General features: G+C 41.3%; 1 protein-coding gene across 7 annotated transcripts in view; it reads right to left on the bottom strand.

Annotated features, from left to right (window-relative positions):
* Ppp3ca (protein phosphatase 3, catalytic subunit, alpha isoform) overlaps nt 1-15,050 on the bottom strand; it is a 268,014-nt gene that overhangs the window by 40,034 nt on the left and 212,930 nt on the right. For all 7 annotated transcript variants that reach the window (XM_030252463.1, XM_030252464.1, XM_030252462.1 and 4 more), the window contains 2 exons: nt 9,670-9,747; nt 7,164-7,258 (listed from right to left, as the gene is read on the bottom strand). In XM_030252463.1, coding sequence (XP_030108323.1) covers nt 7,164-7,258; nt 9,670-9,747 — 173 coding nt within the window. The remainder of the gene's footprint in view (nt 1-7,163; nt 7,259-9,669; nt 9,748-15,050) is intronic.

Genomic DNA, 15,050 nt, shown 5'->3' with positions numbered 1-15,050 from the left:
ATATTAAGAACCAGAGAAGCTGGTAATGAAGCAAGAACAAGTGGCAAGAACATCAAAATCCAAAGGGAGACTGCAAACATCTTGAATTTTATTCTTTTTCTCACCCTTGTTAACTTCTTTCATTTCCTTATCTGTAATTGATCATCTCCTTCCGTCTTAAAGAGATGGAGGAGAGGGAGAGAAAAGCAATAAGAATGTGAAAGATACAAATGGCGGCCTGCTAGAAGTACAATCACCATATTCTATCCAGAAACAGGAAAAAATGCATTAACAGATCCGGGATGTGATTTCCTTCCAATTGCTCCAGCTACGGATGCTCTGGCGGACAAACTAGCATCACCATCCCCTTTGCACAGGCTCCTTTGCAAAGCCCTACCTTCACAGAAGGAGGCGAAAAGACTGGAAGGAAAAGTCCTGAGCTAAGCCCCGTGTGCTTGCAATACTTTCTAGGAGCAGTCTATGACCTGAGCACTATACCACAGGAAAAGGCTTTCTGACTTTGTCAGAGATGCCGTGTATCTTCTCCTAATGACTACTTTCGGGCCATATGATTTCCATTTATTATTATGTAAATAGATGCATGTCTATTCTAGGCATGCACACTTCTCCACAGTATACCGTGCCTCATATGAACAGATTCCACGGTCCCTTGCATTCTAAACCTAACTCTACCTTTAGTTTCTGGTTTCCTTTCTACGTTCTGTTTGATGTTTTTCATTTAAGATTGTAAGACCATCAATGACTTAGGCGAAGAGTAACTAACCAAGCCATGGTAGTACTACATGTGGTGACAGAAAGCCTCTGCAGGCCCCTCACACACTTAGGTGCAAAATGCAAGCTCATGTCATTGTCGAGTTAGACTTCAAGCCTTCAGATTCCAGGTAATTTAACCACAGTGATATTCTTTAGTATGAGATATCAAACTGGTTTACTCTGTGAACCAGTACCCAACACAGAGTTCCTCATAGGCTAATGATTAGTCTCTTCTATGCAATGAGTAAGACAAAGACTCTTTACTACTATTGGCCATAAATAATATGAGGGGAGATGGCAGGAAAGGGGAGTAGGGAAATGTCAAAGACCGTTTCCAAATGACATAAAGCCAGAGCTAATTATACACAAGCAGAAGTCTACAGGCAAGGCCCAGGCGGGAGTGAGGAAAGAGGCACTGTGTCAGCACAGAAAGGAAATGAGGTCCATGGACTCAATAGTGACTCAGAACAAGGATGCCACCACAGGGACAACCCGAGGCCACCACAAACTCCAGCTGGAGGCTTGGCACAGCCTAGAAAGTGAAAGGCTGCCCTGTAACTGCACACAGGTAACTCTCTCCTGGGCATGGTTACCTTGTTACACATGGCCTCCTACCTACCAGCAACACCATTCTCCAGGGAAGCAAAGGAACGCAAGACTGAGTAACACCACGGGGGAAAGGTCAAGACGTTCTAGGAGTCTGCAGTAACGGCCACCCATTGATTATATATTGTTATGCCTTTTTTTTCTGTGTTAAATGATGTGTGGAGAATACTAGATTAGTAGGCCCAGAGTAATAATCTAATCAATCACTGGACTGATCATAAATGCATTTAGTGTGTCAAGCGTGCATTCCCAACTGTTCTTGTTCAACTAGCAAAAGAGCACTCCATAGTGGGTCTGTGTGAAAGATTCAGGGTTCAACATGATGGAGAAGTGGCATCGCAACTCAAAAAATTAAATAAAATAAAAATTTTAATCAGTGAAAAACAAAAACAAAATTTGGATAGAATGGGTATGTACCTCTCGCTAAGAAAACCTCTCAGGCTCATTTTATACAATTAACAGATCAATAAAACTGGCTCTTATTACTCTTATTAGAATTATTTGGGGATACTGTAAAAATTGTTAAGTGGCTGGAGAGATGGCTCAGTGGTTAAGAGCACTGGCTGCTCTTCCAGAGGTCCTAGTTGGAGTCTCTGCATCCACATGGTTGCTCACAACCACCTGTACTTCCAGTTCCAGAGGATCTGATGCCCTCTCTTGGCCTTCTTGGGTACTGCAGGTATATGGTGCACAGATAATGTACTCAGGCAGGATACCCATATACTTAAATAAAATAAATTTTAAAACACTTTGTTAAATTAGCTTACAAATGCATTATGTTTCTTCACTGCACTTTCAGAATACTTCACTCTATACAATCTGGAAAAATGAAACTCAGTAACTGCATCAGCAATGAACAATGTAAGGCAAGTATCTTGCAGTATTACTTTGCTGGAGGCTTGTAATTCCCACACTGGCTACACTGCTTAGGCAGTGGTGCTTTTTGCAGAAGTGGGAATGCTGTTCCAGCCAAGGCACGTGAGTTCTATATGGAGTGATTCGATTAAAATGCAGAGTAGATGCTGGTGAGATGGCTTAGCATGCAGAGGTGCTGACACACGGTCTTGATGATGTGAGTTCAATGCTCAGGTCCCACAAGGGGACAGGAGACGAGTGACTCCTGAAAGCCTTCATCTGACTGCCACAGTTATCCTACAGCAAGCACACATCTGTATTCGAACACACATACATACACAATTAACTAATTAAAATATGTAGTGGGTGTATTAGATCTTATGTCTTAATATGTGATTTTCTATTTTATGAGTTTCCCACATGTGAAATGTCTACATAGATTCCAGTGAATACTTCTCTGAAATGACCCTAACAACTGGCCTCTAACAATGACATAACACAACAGAGCCGAATAAACACAAGGAGGGGTGGAAATGCTGTGTTCTTCTGAGTGCATTTACTCTACGGAAATGGGTATAGGGGTGTGAGCAAATTATTCTAAATGGGAAGAGATATGTGGCTAGATGTAAACTTGAAATTTGTTCTGGGTAGTAAGTTGGAGAACTGCTAAAGTTTTCTTTTGCAGGTTATAAAAGAAGGAAGGGGATGTGTTGTGTATTGTGTGGTGAAACTGTAAATGAACAGCTGAAGGACAACCATCTTCTTGGCAGCTCCCGAGGAGCCATGCACTAGCATGTGGCAGCGGATAACAGGAACTACGAAACGACGATGGAATTTCCATGTTGCGCAGCATGCAACCCCAAAGCAGCTCCATTCATCATTTACAGAATATTTTTCCCTTCACTTTATAGAGCTGCCAATGCCCATCCAGTAAATGTAAACAGACCTCTTGCAGGCTAGGATAATTGGGATCTAAGTGTCCATCTTTTGTCCTTGGCATCTCGCAAAAGCTGTCCGAGTGAAGGGAGAAGATACTCAGGGTGAGTGAGAAAGTAACTGTGATAAGGCAGACGGGAAAGGACAGGCAATGGCTTAGTGAACGAGGGAGCCACCACAGGGTGAGATGTTTAGCCCCACCAACTTTCCAAAAGCTGCCGATTAACTACAGGCAAGAGGAAGACACTAACGGGAATGACTGCATGTTACACACACATCTGATCACAGCTAGCATTAGTCCTAAAATTGCCTTATTTTGCAGTCGCTCCACTAGCTACAGTACAGCTAATGTTCTTTGTGGTTATCGTCTCTATCAACGATTAACTGACAGGGAATAAGAATAAGGACTTATTCTTCCATTGACTACGTGGTAGAGAGTCTTGCAACTCAATTTTATTGCATGGCTTTTTAAAATTCTAGTTAACATCGATTTTATTCAAATCAACACTCTGAACGGCAGCAGCGAATAATGGACTCCCACCCCCATATATTGTATAAGCTTCCAGCATAATAGCTTTAAAGTGCTTCAGAAATCTGACACAAAAGTCTTTTGACATTATGTTCCTACGGAAGAATACATCTTTCTTTTATTCCTTTCACTCTCTCTTTTCTCTCGAGAGGAATTCTGCTTGATGAAAAGGTTCCCTGAATGAAAACAGTTCTACCCTCTTCCTGAAGGACCGTGGCTTACCCACAGCAAGAGATCAGAGCTAAAGATCCAGAGAAGTCTCAAAGACTGCGGAGTACCCCCCCTTCTGTGCCCGAGTCTCTGGCTTGTCACATCGGAACTACGCACAAAGAGGCGACATAGCCAGCATGTGAGAAGCAGCTATCAGCATCAGGAAACAATGCTACACAGGAGAATGAGAAGTGTCTAAGGACATTATGGATTGACGTGGAGTTGCCTTGATTCTAATAGGTTAGATTTTATTTAACTGTCAGTGCTATTTGCCAGCCAGCGACTGTCCAGAAAGTATTTGGGGGAGGCACTGTACTCCTTGGTACTTTCTGTCTATTGTTTTGTTGTAATATAATACCTTGTAGCCCAGGATAGGCTAGGAAGTGCTAGCTGGTGATGACCTTGCTCTCCTGATCAGACTGCTTCCCCCTCCCAAGTGCTGAGACAAGTGTGTGCCGCCCACTGCTCCTTAGGTTTAGTAGAAAGCTGACTGAAATACTCCAGCATGATATGGATAATTTATACACTTAAGGTAGATTACAGAAACATGGTGGTGAGTGTTCTGGCCAGTGTCCACGCCCTGAGAAACAATGAAAACCTTTACCTAACTAATTCAAATAATTAGCTTTTACTATCTTAATTCAAAATAAGCTTGTTGCTTAAAAAGTTATTAGTCTTTACTTTTTATATCTTTCCTACAAAATCTGAGCATTCTTTGTGCCTAGATCAAAATTTTAAACAAGGCTCTCTCTAACCATTCAGCAAATTACTTCTTGTGGGGTACATTTCATGTAGCTCCCTTTAGTTGAGACACTATTAGTAAATCCCCACACCCTGCTTTATGCACTGCCTCTGAGCACACAGCATGCAGAGAACATGCTCTGTTGTACTGGGCATTCTTGCCTCTCTAAGGACAGCACATCTTTCCTGGGAACGGATATCCATGGATATCCACCCTCCTTAGCTTCAGAGGAAGGCCTGTCACAGTCAGTGTGGCCTTAGACAAGGTTATGTGGCTATAGTAAACACCATTTAGCCTTCCTCACTCTCTGGACTGAGGCGAAGGTCTAAGCATAGAACCCACTTACTGCAGGTAAAAGACACATACAGAGAGATGGGTAAGGGGATATGATTCCTGGTAGCATTACAACTTATGGGGATCGGGGTTTGGCTATGAGCAAGAGAAAGTACTTACTATGCAGACAAAGTAGAGTGTATAAGGCCAACAAATGCAGCAAGCTGTCAAGTAGTCCACAGACACTTGGGGATAATGGAGGTCAAGGCCTTTATAGGGTATCCTGGACTCCAGGCACTGGGTAAGAGTGTAACTGTCCTGTCAGGAAGGAAGCTATTCTAAAGGCACACTTATGCACCATGTTGGAGCTATTACACTGTTGAATTTCCCCAGGAATTTCATGCTGGGAGAAGAACAAGAAGCTGAAGCCTGGTGCTAGCCAGAGGGGACACGTGTGCCCTGGAAAGAGAATCCACTTAGTGCTGACAACTGTCAGATCACCCTGTAAGAGAAGCCAGAGCCAGATGGCAATCACGGCCTGGACCACACCGTGACCAGGACAGCTTCACTATACATATCTCTTACCCTCAGTTTCATGTCAGGACCCTAAAGATGCACTTGGAAGGGCAGGGCCAGTAGACCTCTCTGTCCCTGTTCCCGATATGGACACATGGAAATGAATCCCCTTTCCCTGTTTCTCACTATTATTTATTCAATTGTCCCATTGAGGAAGTTGGCCTAGTCTGGCTTCTGGGTGCTATCACGGTTAAGGCCTGGATGCCACGTTCTGTAAGAGGATACCTATCACATTAGCTATAGTCTATGGGCTGTTGGAATTCCAGTTTCAAAGATGCTCAGAAACAAGGGTGCCTTTCCCCCTGCCCTGCCTGAACCTCGTACATTATTTGACTGATTTCACTTTTTCTTAATATCTAAAACTCACACTCAGAGACATGACCTCCATAACACCCAGACCAATGACTACTAGACCTAATCCTTTCTCCACATTTTACATCCGCTGTGAAACAAGGTAGGGCAAGTCATTGTTAGATCAGGACAACTTTCTGGAGAAAGGAAGATCCCTACCCCTCCATCTTTCCTTTGCTTATGGAAGGACATGATGCCCTCTGGCTGCCCTGTTTGTTTCAGAAAGCAGGTAGGGAATTTCATCAAGAAAGTGGGTTGTGTAGAGTGTGGGTAGTATCGTGATTCACGACATCCTGGTGGAGTGATTCTATGAGGGAACAACTGGCTACAGGCGCTCACTTTGTATAGTGGAAGGGTGAGCATCAGCGAGGAGTTACCCTGAAGCTGAAGATTCTTTTTAAGGAATTGAATCCACTGCACTTGCTCAGCCCAGAAAGTGACTCACAACAGGGGCTCAATAAATATAATTGGCACTTCAAGCTGTGACTTCTCTTTGGCTAGACAGGCCTTTGCTGAGCAAACACAATAGCACATAAGTATATAAATGTCACCTTTTAAAGGAGCATGACTTACAGTTGCCTCCAATGATTATTCTTTTCCTTAGAAAGTCTGTATTTATCAGAGAGCAGATAGCATCTCTACTATACATTAAACAAAATGTAGAAAATATTTTAAAAGTATCAGTGCATGGACTCCACCTCTGAATATTTGAACCCCTTTCTATAATGGATTGAAAAAAAAAAGAACGGTTTGTAATGTTAATATTGAGGCTATGGAGCACTCACAGAAAGGGACCTATCATAACTGCCCTCAACAAGCAGCTGAAAGAGTCAGATGCAGATATTTACATCCAACCAATGGACAGAAGCAGCTGATCCCTGTTGTCGAATTAGGGAATATCTGAAAGAAGCTGAAAAGAAGGGCCATCCTGTAGGAGAACTAGCAGTCTTAATTAATCTGGACCCCCCGAGATCTCTCAGGCACTGGACCACCAAACAGGCAGCATACACCAGCTGATATGAGGCCCCCAACACACATACAATAGAGGACTTCCGGGTCTGTGTTCATTCAGAGATGATGCACCTAACCCTCAAGAGACTGGAGGCCCCAGGGAGTTTAAAGGTCAGGTGGGGGGGGTGGCTGGGGGCATGCACGTGGGGGGTTGAGGAGGAGGTGTGGGATGAGGAGCAGTCAGAGGATGGATGGGGGGGTGGGGAATGGAATATGGAGTGTAAAGAATAAATTAATTAAAAAATGTTAACACATAGGTCAAAATCAGTTAAAGCATGAAGGCACAGACCTCTTAGAACGCCACCAAGGTGTCACACTTACCTTTGTTATTGTACACATCTAAGTAATTTGGTGCCGAGAAGATTGTAATTAGAGACGGGAAGCCTGTTGTTTGGCTTTTCCTGTACATGCGGTACCTGCAGACAACAAACACAAGGTCATAAGCAGGCTAAGCACGGACACCAACTTACACACCTGTAAAGAGGGTCCAATGAGGAGTGTTAAATAAAGCCTCTCTAAGTCTTTTGAACATAGATAGACATTGATCTGGAGAGACAAGAATGCTAACCTAGAATCACACCGGTCGTTCCAAATGGGTAAATCTTTAAAACTTGGCAAACCTCAGGGATGGGAGGAACTCAGGAGAGTTCTAATTCTTTTTCAGGTATTTAACACGAAAAACAGAAGCTACCCAAGACCATGGTGGTTTTCAGAGAGTGGCTAATCAAGCCAGTTGATAGAGACAAGAAGAGGAACCACTAAGCCCAGGCCAGACATTCTGTAAACTATTCTGTATAAGGTTACATAGGAACCTGTGGCTAGTGATTTTCTAAGACACAATGATGGTTTGTTTTGTTTTTTTTTTCCTTCAAAGAATGTCTCATTAAAACCATGAATTTTACTAACCGAGACTTTCTGTTTTAGAACTTTATTTATTAGCAGGCTCTGCTGGTGTCTGCACAGCAAAGATTATTGTCTCACCAGGGTGAGAATCAATCAATTGGTAATGAACATCCATGGGAAGCCATCCTGCTACTTCTCCTCTATCAGGGTAAAAAGAATTCATAATATAACCCTGCAATTACCTACCAAAAAAGAACTAGAGGTGGGGGCTCCTGTTTTATCACCATGACAATACACTTTATGACTTCTATCTTACACATTGAAGAATATCAGTTTAGAAGCATTCTTATACAGCAATATGCTATCAGTTCTTGGCATGTTTGCTTGTTTGTTTCTGGTATCTTAATGTAACTGAGTTCTAAAAGTAACCCAAACTGTACCTTTATATAGACAGCCACGTTAAAGGCTTAAACTTAAGCAGATTTTGATTTTTTTCTTTCTTTCTGGCAATACACATTGACTTTTCCCAAAAGAAACACCCTATTAAAAACCTTTTAAAGCTATTTCACATTGTTTATGGAATTATGCTTTTATTGGGGCTGAGGCAGGGATTGTCATAGTGGAAGCGAGTAAAACAGGCTTTTCCCTTCCCAAAGGAAAAAGGAAACTATTCAAAAGCAACGTGACAGTACAGATCACAGACGCTATAAGCGAGCAATGAGATTCTTTAAAGTAGTGGGTCAAGACACAGGTATTCCTACTCTTCACCAAAAGAAACAAACAAACAAGCAAACAAAAAAAAAACAAAACTACATGATATGTTCTCAATTTCCTCATTTAAAAAAAAAGGTCATTTTAAACAAACATATTTAAACATATTTGATATTAATCGACATCAGCTGATCAAGTCAACCACCTCTATGTAAGCAAACTATCTCCTGTATGTAAAACAGTTAATAAATGTCTGTTCTCAATGTCTAGCATGATAGAAAAGACACCCAAAATAACACGGCCCACTGCAACCCTGAAAAGTGTGACCAACCCTGAAAATGTGCATGAACAAACAGGTTACTTCAATGATCAGCGACAACACACTGACTGTACAATGCCAGGCCAGCTCCTACCTGCTAAGTCACCGCTCACAAGAACCTGAGTTTGTCAGGTTTCAGGGACATGTACCTTATGGGCCACGGTCGGAGGGCACAACATCCCACTTCAGCATGCAGATTTTAAAAAGGAGTGCTTTTACATTTCAGAAAATTCAAAATTCAAAGGGGTGAGTTTATTTTATTTCCTTAAAGGCAATCAAAGTCTTCTCCCTGAAGCCTGACGGGAAAGGATATCAGACCTCAATTGCTAAGATGACTCTCCCTTCTTCTTTCTCTCACTCAGGTTCAAAACTAACACGTGACAAGGTAAACACTTGACATTTCTTAGTTTTCCAGATTCTTAAAACTAAGCTTTAAGAGTTTACCAAATACAAACTGAATTCTGGAGAATTAATTATTTGATAGAATATAGTATTTTGTTTTCTTTTGTTTAGTAAATGTCTGCAAGTCACCCCTATAAAACTTCAACAACTTGTTATGTTTTTTAAATATTTGTGACGCTCATTCACATTGTGAACTGAGACATTATAGTAACAGCAAAACTGGAAGTAAGGGGAGGTAGCTTTAAGAAAGCAAGTACTTAAGAAAACAAATTGAAACAGGCTTTTTCACTCTAAAGATGCAGTGACATTAAAGTGATTCATAAACTTAATGTATGGTATGAACTTAACGTTCATAAACGTAAATGTAAAAGCAGATAGCAGCAGTCATGCTCTTCCTGCCAATCCACCATATCTGTCTTGCTAGAAGTGCATTTTAAAAGTAGTTCCTTCTGGGTATATGCCTGGACACAGGGAGTCTGCACCGCCTAAGCTAACTAACGGAAGAACACCTGACAAAATGGTTATCATTGACAGTCCCTCGGCATTGCTCACCCTGCATCCTGGGCTTCGTGGGCGCGGAGTATGGACAACAAATTATTGTGCTGCAGGAAGTCACACACAGCTGGGTAACTGCCAGACATAGAGAGAAAAGAGGAGAGGTGGTTAGGAAGCCTCCAGGAGTCACCGTTCATCACACAGACATCCAGATGTTGCTGGGATCCAACACAGCCACAGAGCACTCCGGAAACCGGCTCCCTGCTTCTGAGGACAGGTTCTTCTCTGAGTCAGATGAGGCTCACACATGCAGAAAGGAAGGAAAAGTGTCCTCTGACTTTCACATGTGTGCCTTGGTGTGCACACTCGCTTTCACACACACCCATCCTCATGTACCCAGAGTAAAAAATAAATTAAAATTAAAGAAGAAACCTGCAATATCAAAACTTCATTAAAACTGAAACCCAGATTATAAACGTGACCAGTGGAAAACGCTGTTTAAAACTGCTATGCCTTTGCTCTAAGATGTCTTGAAATAAATTTAAAACCATTAAACTTTTGGCGATTGAAATTAAGGTCAGAAAACAAATATTTTATAAATAAACTACAAATATTTACAAGCACCTCAAATATGCACATGGATATATTCATAAATTTTAAAAATCGACTTTTGAGAAACAATTTAGAATATGAGACAAGTATAGTTTCTATGCTATATATTTGCACAAATTCTCCAGTCAACAGGCAAACAAATACTTCTAAGATAGTGTATATAGGTAGAGCTATCAACTGTGTGATGGTTAGCAGTGACGGTCAACTTGACAGGTACTACATACACCTAGCAGACAAACCTCTGGGCATATCCCTGTGGGCTATTTCAACAAGGGGCTCATCAAAGTGGGCAGATCTAGCATATGTGGTAGCACACTCCTTGGGTGATGGCCCTGGCATGAATAAAATGGAGAAAGACCTGAGCACCAGCATTCCTCCCTCTCTCTCTCTTTCTCTCTCTCTTTCCTTCCAGCAGCCACCCTGACCTCTGCACCATGGGGGGGCTGCACCCTTCTTCCCTCCTCAGATTGCTTTGTCCTGCCTTTTGTCACAGCAGGGGAATGTAACTAATACAGATTGTAAATAGGATTTAGTTCTTTGGCAAAAATGGTTCTTTTACCAACTGTAAAGAGTTTCGGTTCATCTGCACACCCATGCATGTGCATACTTTGTATCAGAGCCCTGGATTCATGGATTCCACAGGGGGATGGAAACATAAGACAAGGGGATGGTTTGTGTTCCTTTGCTAGAAGGCAGGCCAGGCTGAGTAGAGTGATATGGTAAGTGTAATGCATTACTTCTATCAGGAAGGCTTTGATAGAATTGGGTAGAAGCATTCAATATGATTTTTAAAAGATTTAAAAAATCTACAGAGCAATAAAATTCAGCAAAAATAAAATATCCCTTAGGCTATATAGACATTAGACATTATATAGACATTACAGGGTAAGGCATGATTCTGTCAGTCATGAAGGAACACTGAGAACATGATCTTGCATAAGATTTCATGATAGATGTGGATCAGTAGACAGGAGAGGGTTAGGACTCTGTACAGAGGGTGCTTACAGATTGTGTGTGAACAACGAAGGCCAGAGAGAGCACGTGAGCGACTGCAGTAAAGTTGGCTTCAATCTGCTTGTCTCCTTATTTATATTTCTCTAACAGATCAAATATACTTTAGACGTTGAATGCTGAATTAAATACCATAGGCTTTTTAATCTAGGTTTTGCCTGCAGGTATCACTATAATGTGTTTGCATGCATAAGCCGTGGCAGATACTTTCCCTGTCTGCTTTTCCTCTTGACACGACCAGTTCTTCTACAATGTGGAAAACAACCCCATAAGACCGTTCCAGGTAAGTGTACCTCTCCCCTATGCCTACAACATTGCTGCCTTTACAGCCTAGACCTCAGACCTTCCTGATACTATATAGCATATTGTTATAGGAAGTAGGATTATAGATCCGCCCTTTAGCAACAGGACATTCCAGCAGAGGGAACCCACTGCTTTCTCCACTTTCTCTTCTGAGTGACTGATAATTTTCTGGAGTTCATGTGCAGCCACTGAGACTCAACAAGGGCAGTTAAGCGTGCTAGGCAGAGGTAGGGGATGTAGATGGTGCTGGTCCTCCTGGTTGCTTCAGTGCAGCAGAGCAGCCCTGACATGGTATGGACAGGAAGACACCACTACCACCTTCTTCTCCCCCTCCCCACCTCCCCGTCCTGTTCTTAACCTTTCCAACTTGTCCAGATGCTCCACTCCTCTGCTGCTTGGGTCTAGTAATAGGTACTCAGCCATGGGGCACCCTGGGGCTCCAGTCAGCCTTCTTTTCCTAGGACTTTTTGTACCCCTCCTTTGCCCCAGGGTCCTCTAAGGAATTTAGATCTTAGATACTGAGGCTTCAACTCTTTCTGCGATTTCTGCAAAACCCAGTCCTCTCCTGCAAGCAGGTATTATTTAAACAAACTCTTATTTTGTATTGCTGGGGATCAACCCTGGGTCCTGATTGTATGCCAGTCAAGTGCTCCACCACCGAACTACATTCCTAACACAAGGACTAGCATTTTATTGACACTGTCCCCTCACAGATAAGGCACCTTTGTCAATAGTTCTTACAGACCCAAAACTTCCTCACAGATGTCACTCTTATGAGAGTGACTGTCTCCTTGGGTTTCAATGTTATAGATGAGTTCTCTTGTAGGCTGAGTTCATTTCATTATATGACTGTTGATGGTCTTTTGCTCATTATCATATTTGTATCATTTATCCATATTGTCACGTTGGCACATGTGGCTTTGTTTAGATACATTTCAGTTGCCACAGTTAATGCATATGTGAGTTATAATAGTTACTGTATACACACACAGACTGATTATACATCTAACTGCAAAGTTGGTATTTCTACATTTATCTGTACATTGAGATACAGTAGAGTTTATTATTCTACGAAGTAGGTGTTTGGATTGTCCCTGTTTCTTGGGTATTATTACTGATGCAATGAACAGTTTTATGCATGTCCTTTGGAATCCTCATATCTATTTCTATTGGATATAAAAACAAGAAAAAAAAGGCTTAAATTAATGTTCAACTTCAGCAGATAATGAAATAGATCACTGTGATTTCAGATTGGAGGGATATTTAGGAAGGAGACCTAGAAAAAAAGAAAGGCAGAAGAGCAGAGCCTAACTTTAAAGGAGAACACGGTAGACTGGGGGGGGGGGGGAACCAGAGATGCCCGAGAGAAATGGAGAGCTGGGGGCTCTACTGTAAGCTGTAGGTACAGCCATGGGCACACCAATATTCACATCAGTATATCTCAAGACTAGATTCTCAGACCAATGCTGGAATGTCCTAACTAACTCAGACACTGAAAAGCAGAAAATCCAGAATACAGTGCTGCCATGATTCATTAGATGCACATGTGAACAGGTAACAAAAGACCCGAATCCTACCAAGAGTTTTCTATGAAGATTTTCTCTTCCATATGTCACGGTCCTTACTAATCCCCACTCTAACACTGGGCTACATCTCATATCTCAGTTACCTGGGTAAACAGTTTAGGCATTTGAGGTGAAAGCTATGGTCTGTGATTATAAAGTTGATGGGAATCCTGGGATGGGGGAGAGCAAGTTTTAAGGATTTATTTTTTGTTTCAGTCAATTACTTTGTTCCAATTCAGGGGTCACGAGTATGATACTGATTAAACCAAATGAGTCATCTAACAATGTCACCAGCCATGAATCTGGGAAAGGGACAGGTGTATGGGATGACAGTAGGAAGAAGATAAAAGAGGTTGATGTGAGAAAGAAAACAAAATGCCTCAGACACATGTATGGCATTTTTAAGAACATAATTTTAAAATCCTAGAAAGAAATCATCCAGATGCTTTGAAAGCTTTTAGATTTCTTTCTTTCTTAATTTTGTGTGTGTGTGTATGTGTGTGTGTGTGTGTGTATACATGGATGCAGATATCCAAGGCCAGGAATGTTAAGAGTTCACTGCTGCTAGGTTTACATAGATTTTGAGCTACCAGATGTGAGTGCTGGGATCTGAACTCAGATCCTCTGAAAGAGAAGTATACACTTTTACTTGCTGAGCAATCTCTCCAGCCCTGTACACACACACACACACACACACACACACACACACACACACACACACGACTATGTGTTATTTAAACCATAGCCCAGATAAAATAGTGGATATGATGGTATATCAAATTAAATATCCAGACTATATGGAGACATGCAAAATAAATTTATATACCAAAATTATTGCCAATAGCTATAACAGGAAATGGCTACTAAGTTCCTGCATTAATTTTCTACTCACTTGTATTTGTCAAGAAGAACTTTAAAACATTAACTTAAATGAACATCTCCAATCCTTTCAAGATTTTAAAGACAAAAGTATCAAAGACCTCTGTGCAAATGAGATGTTCTTCCTTCCCTTTGACAGACTATTAAACCAGAAACTTCTGCCAGCCATCAGTGTTACAAGCTGTGGACTCAGACATTCAGCCACACAGTATCATATTTGTCAAGACTAAAGACCAACATCTGTGAAGAACCTCATATGATCAGGAGAGTAAAAGTATGAGAATGTGTGATGTGATATGAGAATATATGTTAAATAATATTTTATGCCTTTGTCTATGTTCACTGAATGTGTTAGTTTGAATAAGAATGGCTTCCATAGGCTCATATCTTTGAATATTTGGTCCCCTGTTGATGGAACTGTTTGGTAAGAATTAGGAGGTGTGGCTTTGTTGAAGAAGGCGTGTCACTAGGGGTGGGCTTTGAGGTTTCAAAAGTCCACACTATTTCCAGTTAGCTCTCTCTGCCTCATGATTGTTGTCAAAACTGTAAACTCTCAGTTTCTTCCCCAGTGCCAAGTCTGCACATGCTCTCTATCATAATGGTTTCTTTCTTTCTTTCTTTTTTTTTTTTTCCTATAAGTGGCTTTGGTCATGCTGTCTTAGCATAGCCATTGAAAAAGTGACTAGGACACAAAACAAAAATATTATGCAAGTCTGTAAGCTTACTCAGGGATTTCATTCAGAGTAAGATTTTCCTGAATGGCTGACCCAGAAGATTGAGAACAAAGGGCTGTACTGTGGATAAATACAACATGATGCAACATTAAAACCCTGTTTGGATTTTGTATGGTGCTATTTTAGTGAAACACAACAGGTAACCTAGAGACCTACATAATTTGGGGATTTAGCACCAGATTTGAAAGATCTAACCCTTGGCTTTAATCTACTTCAAACAACTTTTTTACTACAAGGACAGACATCTTCACAAAAAGTTATACTTAATTCAAATAATTATCAAAAAGAAGCTTTGAGCTTTTCAGAATTATAGGAGCATTTTTCCCCTCTACAC

This window comes from Mus musculus, chromosome 3 (assembly GCF_000001635.26).
Source record: "Mus musculus strain C57BL/6J chromosome 3, GRCm38.p6 C57BL/6J".
Classification (NCBI taxonomy): domain Eukaryota; kingdom Metazoa; phylum Chordata; class Mammalia; order Rodentia; family Muridae; genus Mus; species Mus musculus.
Note: the sequence above shows the minus strand (reverse complement) of the source record. Positions and strands in the feature narration are given on the sequence as shown.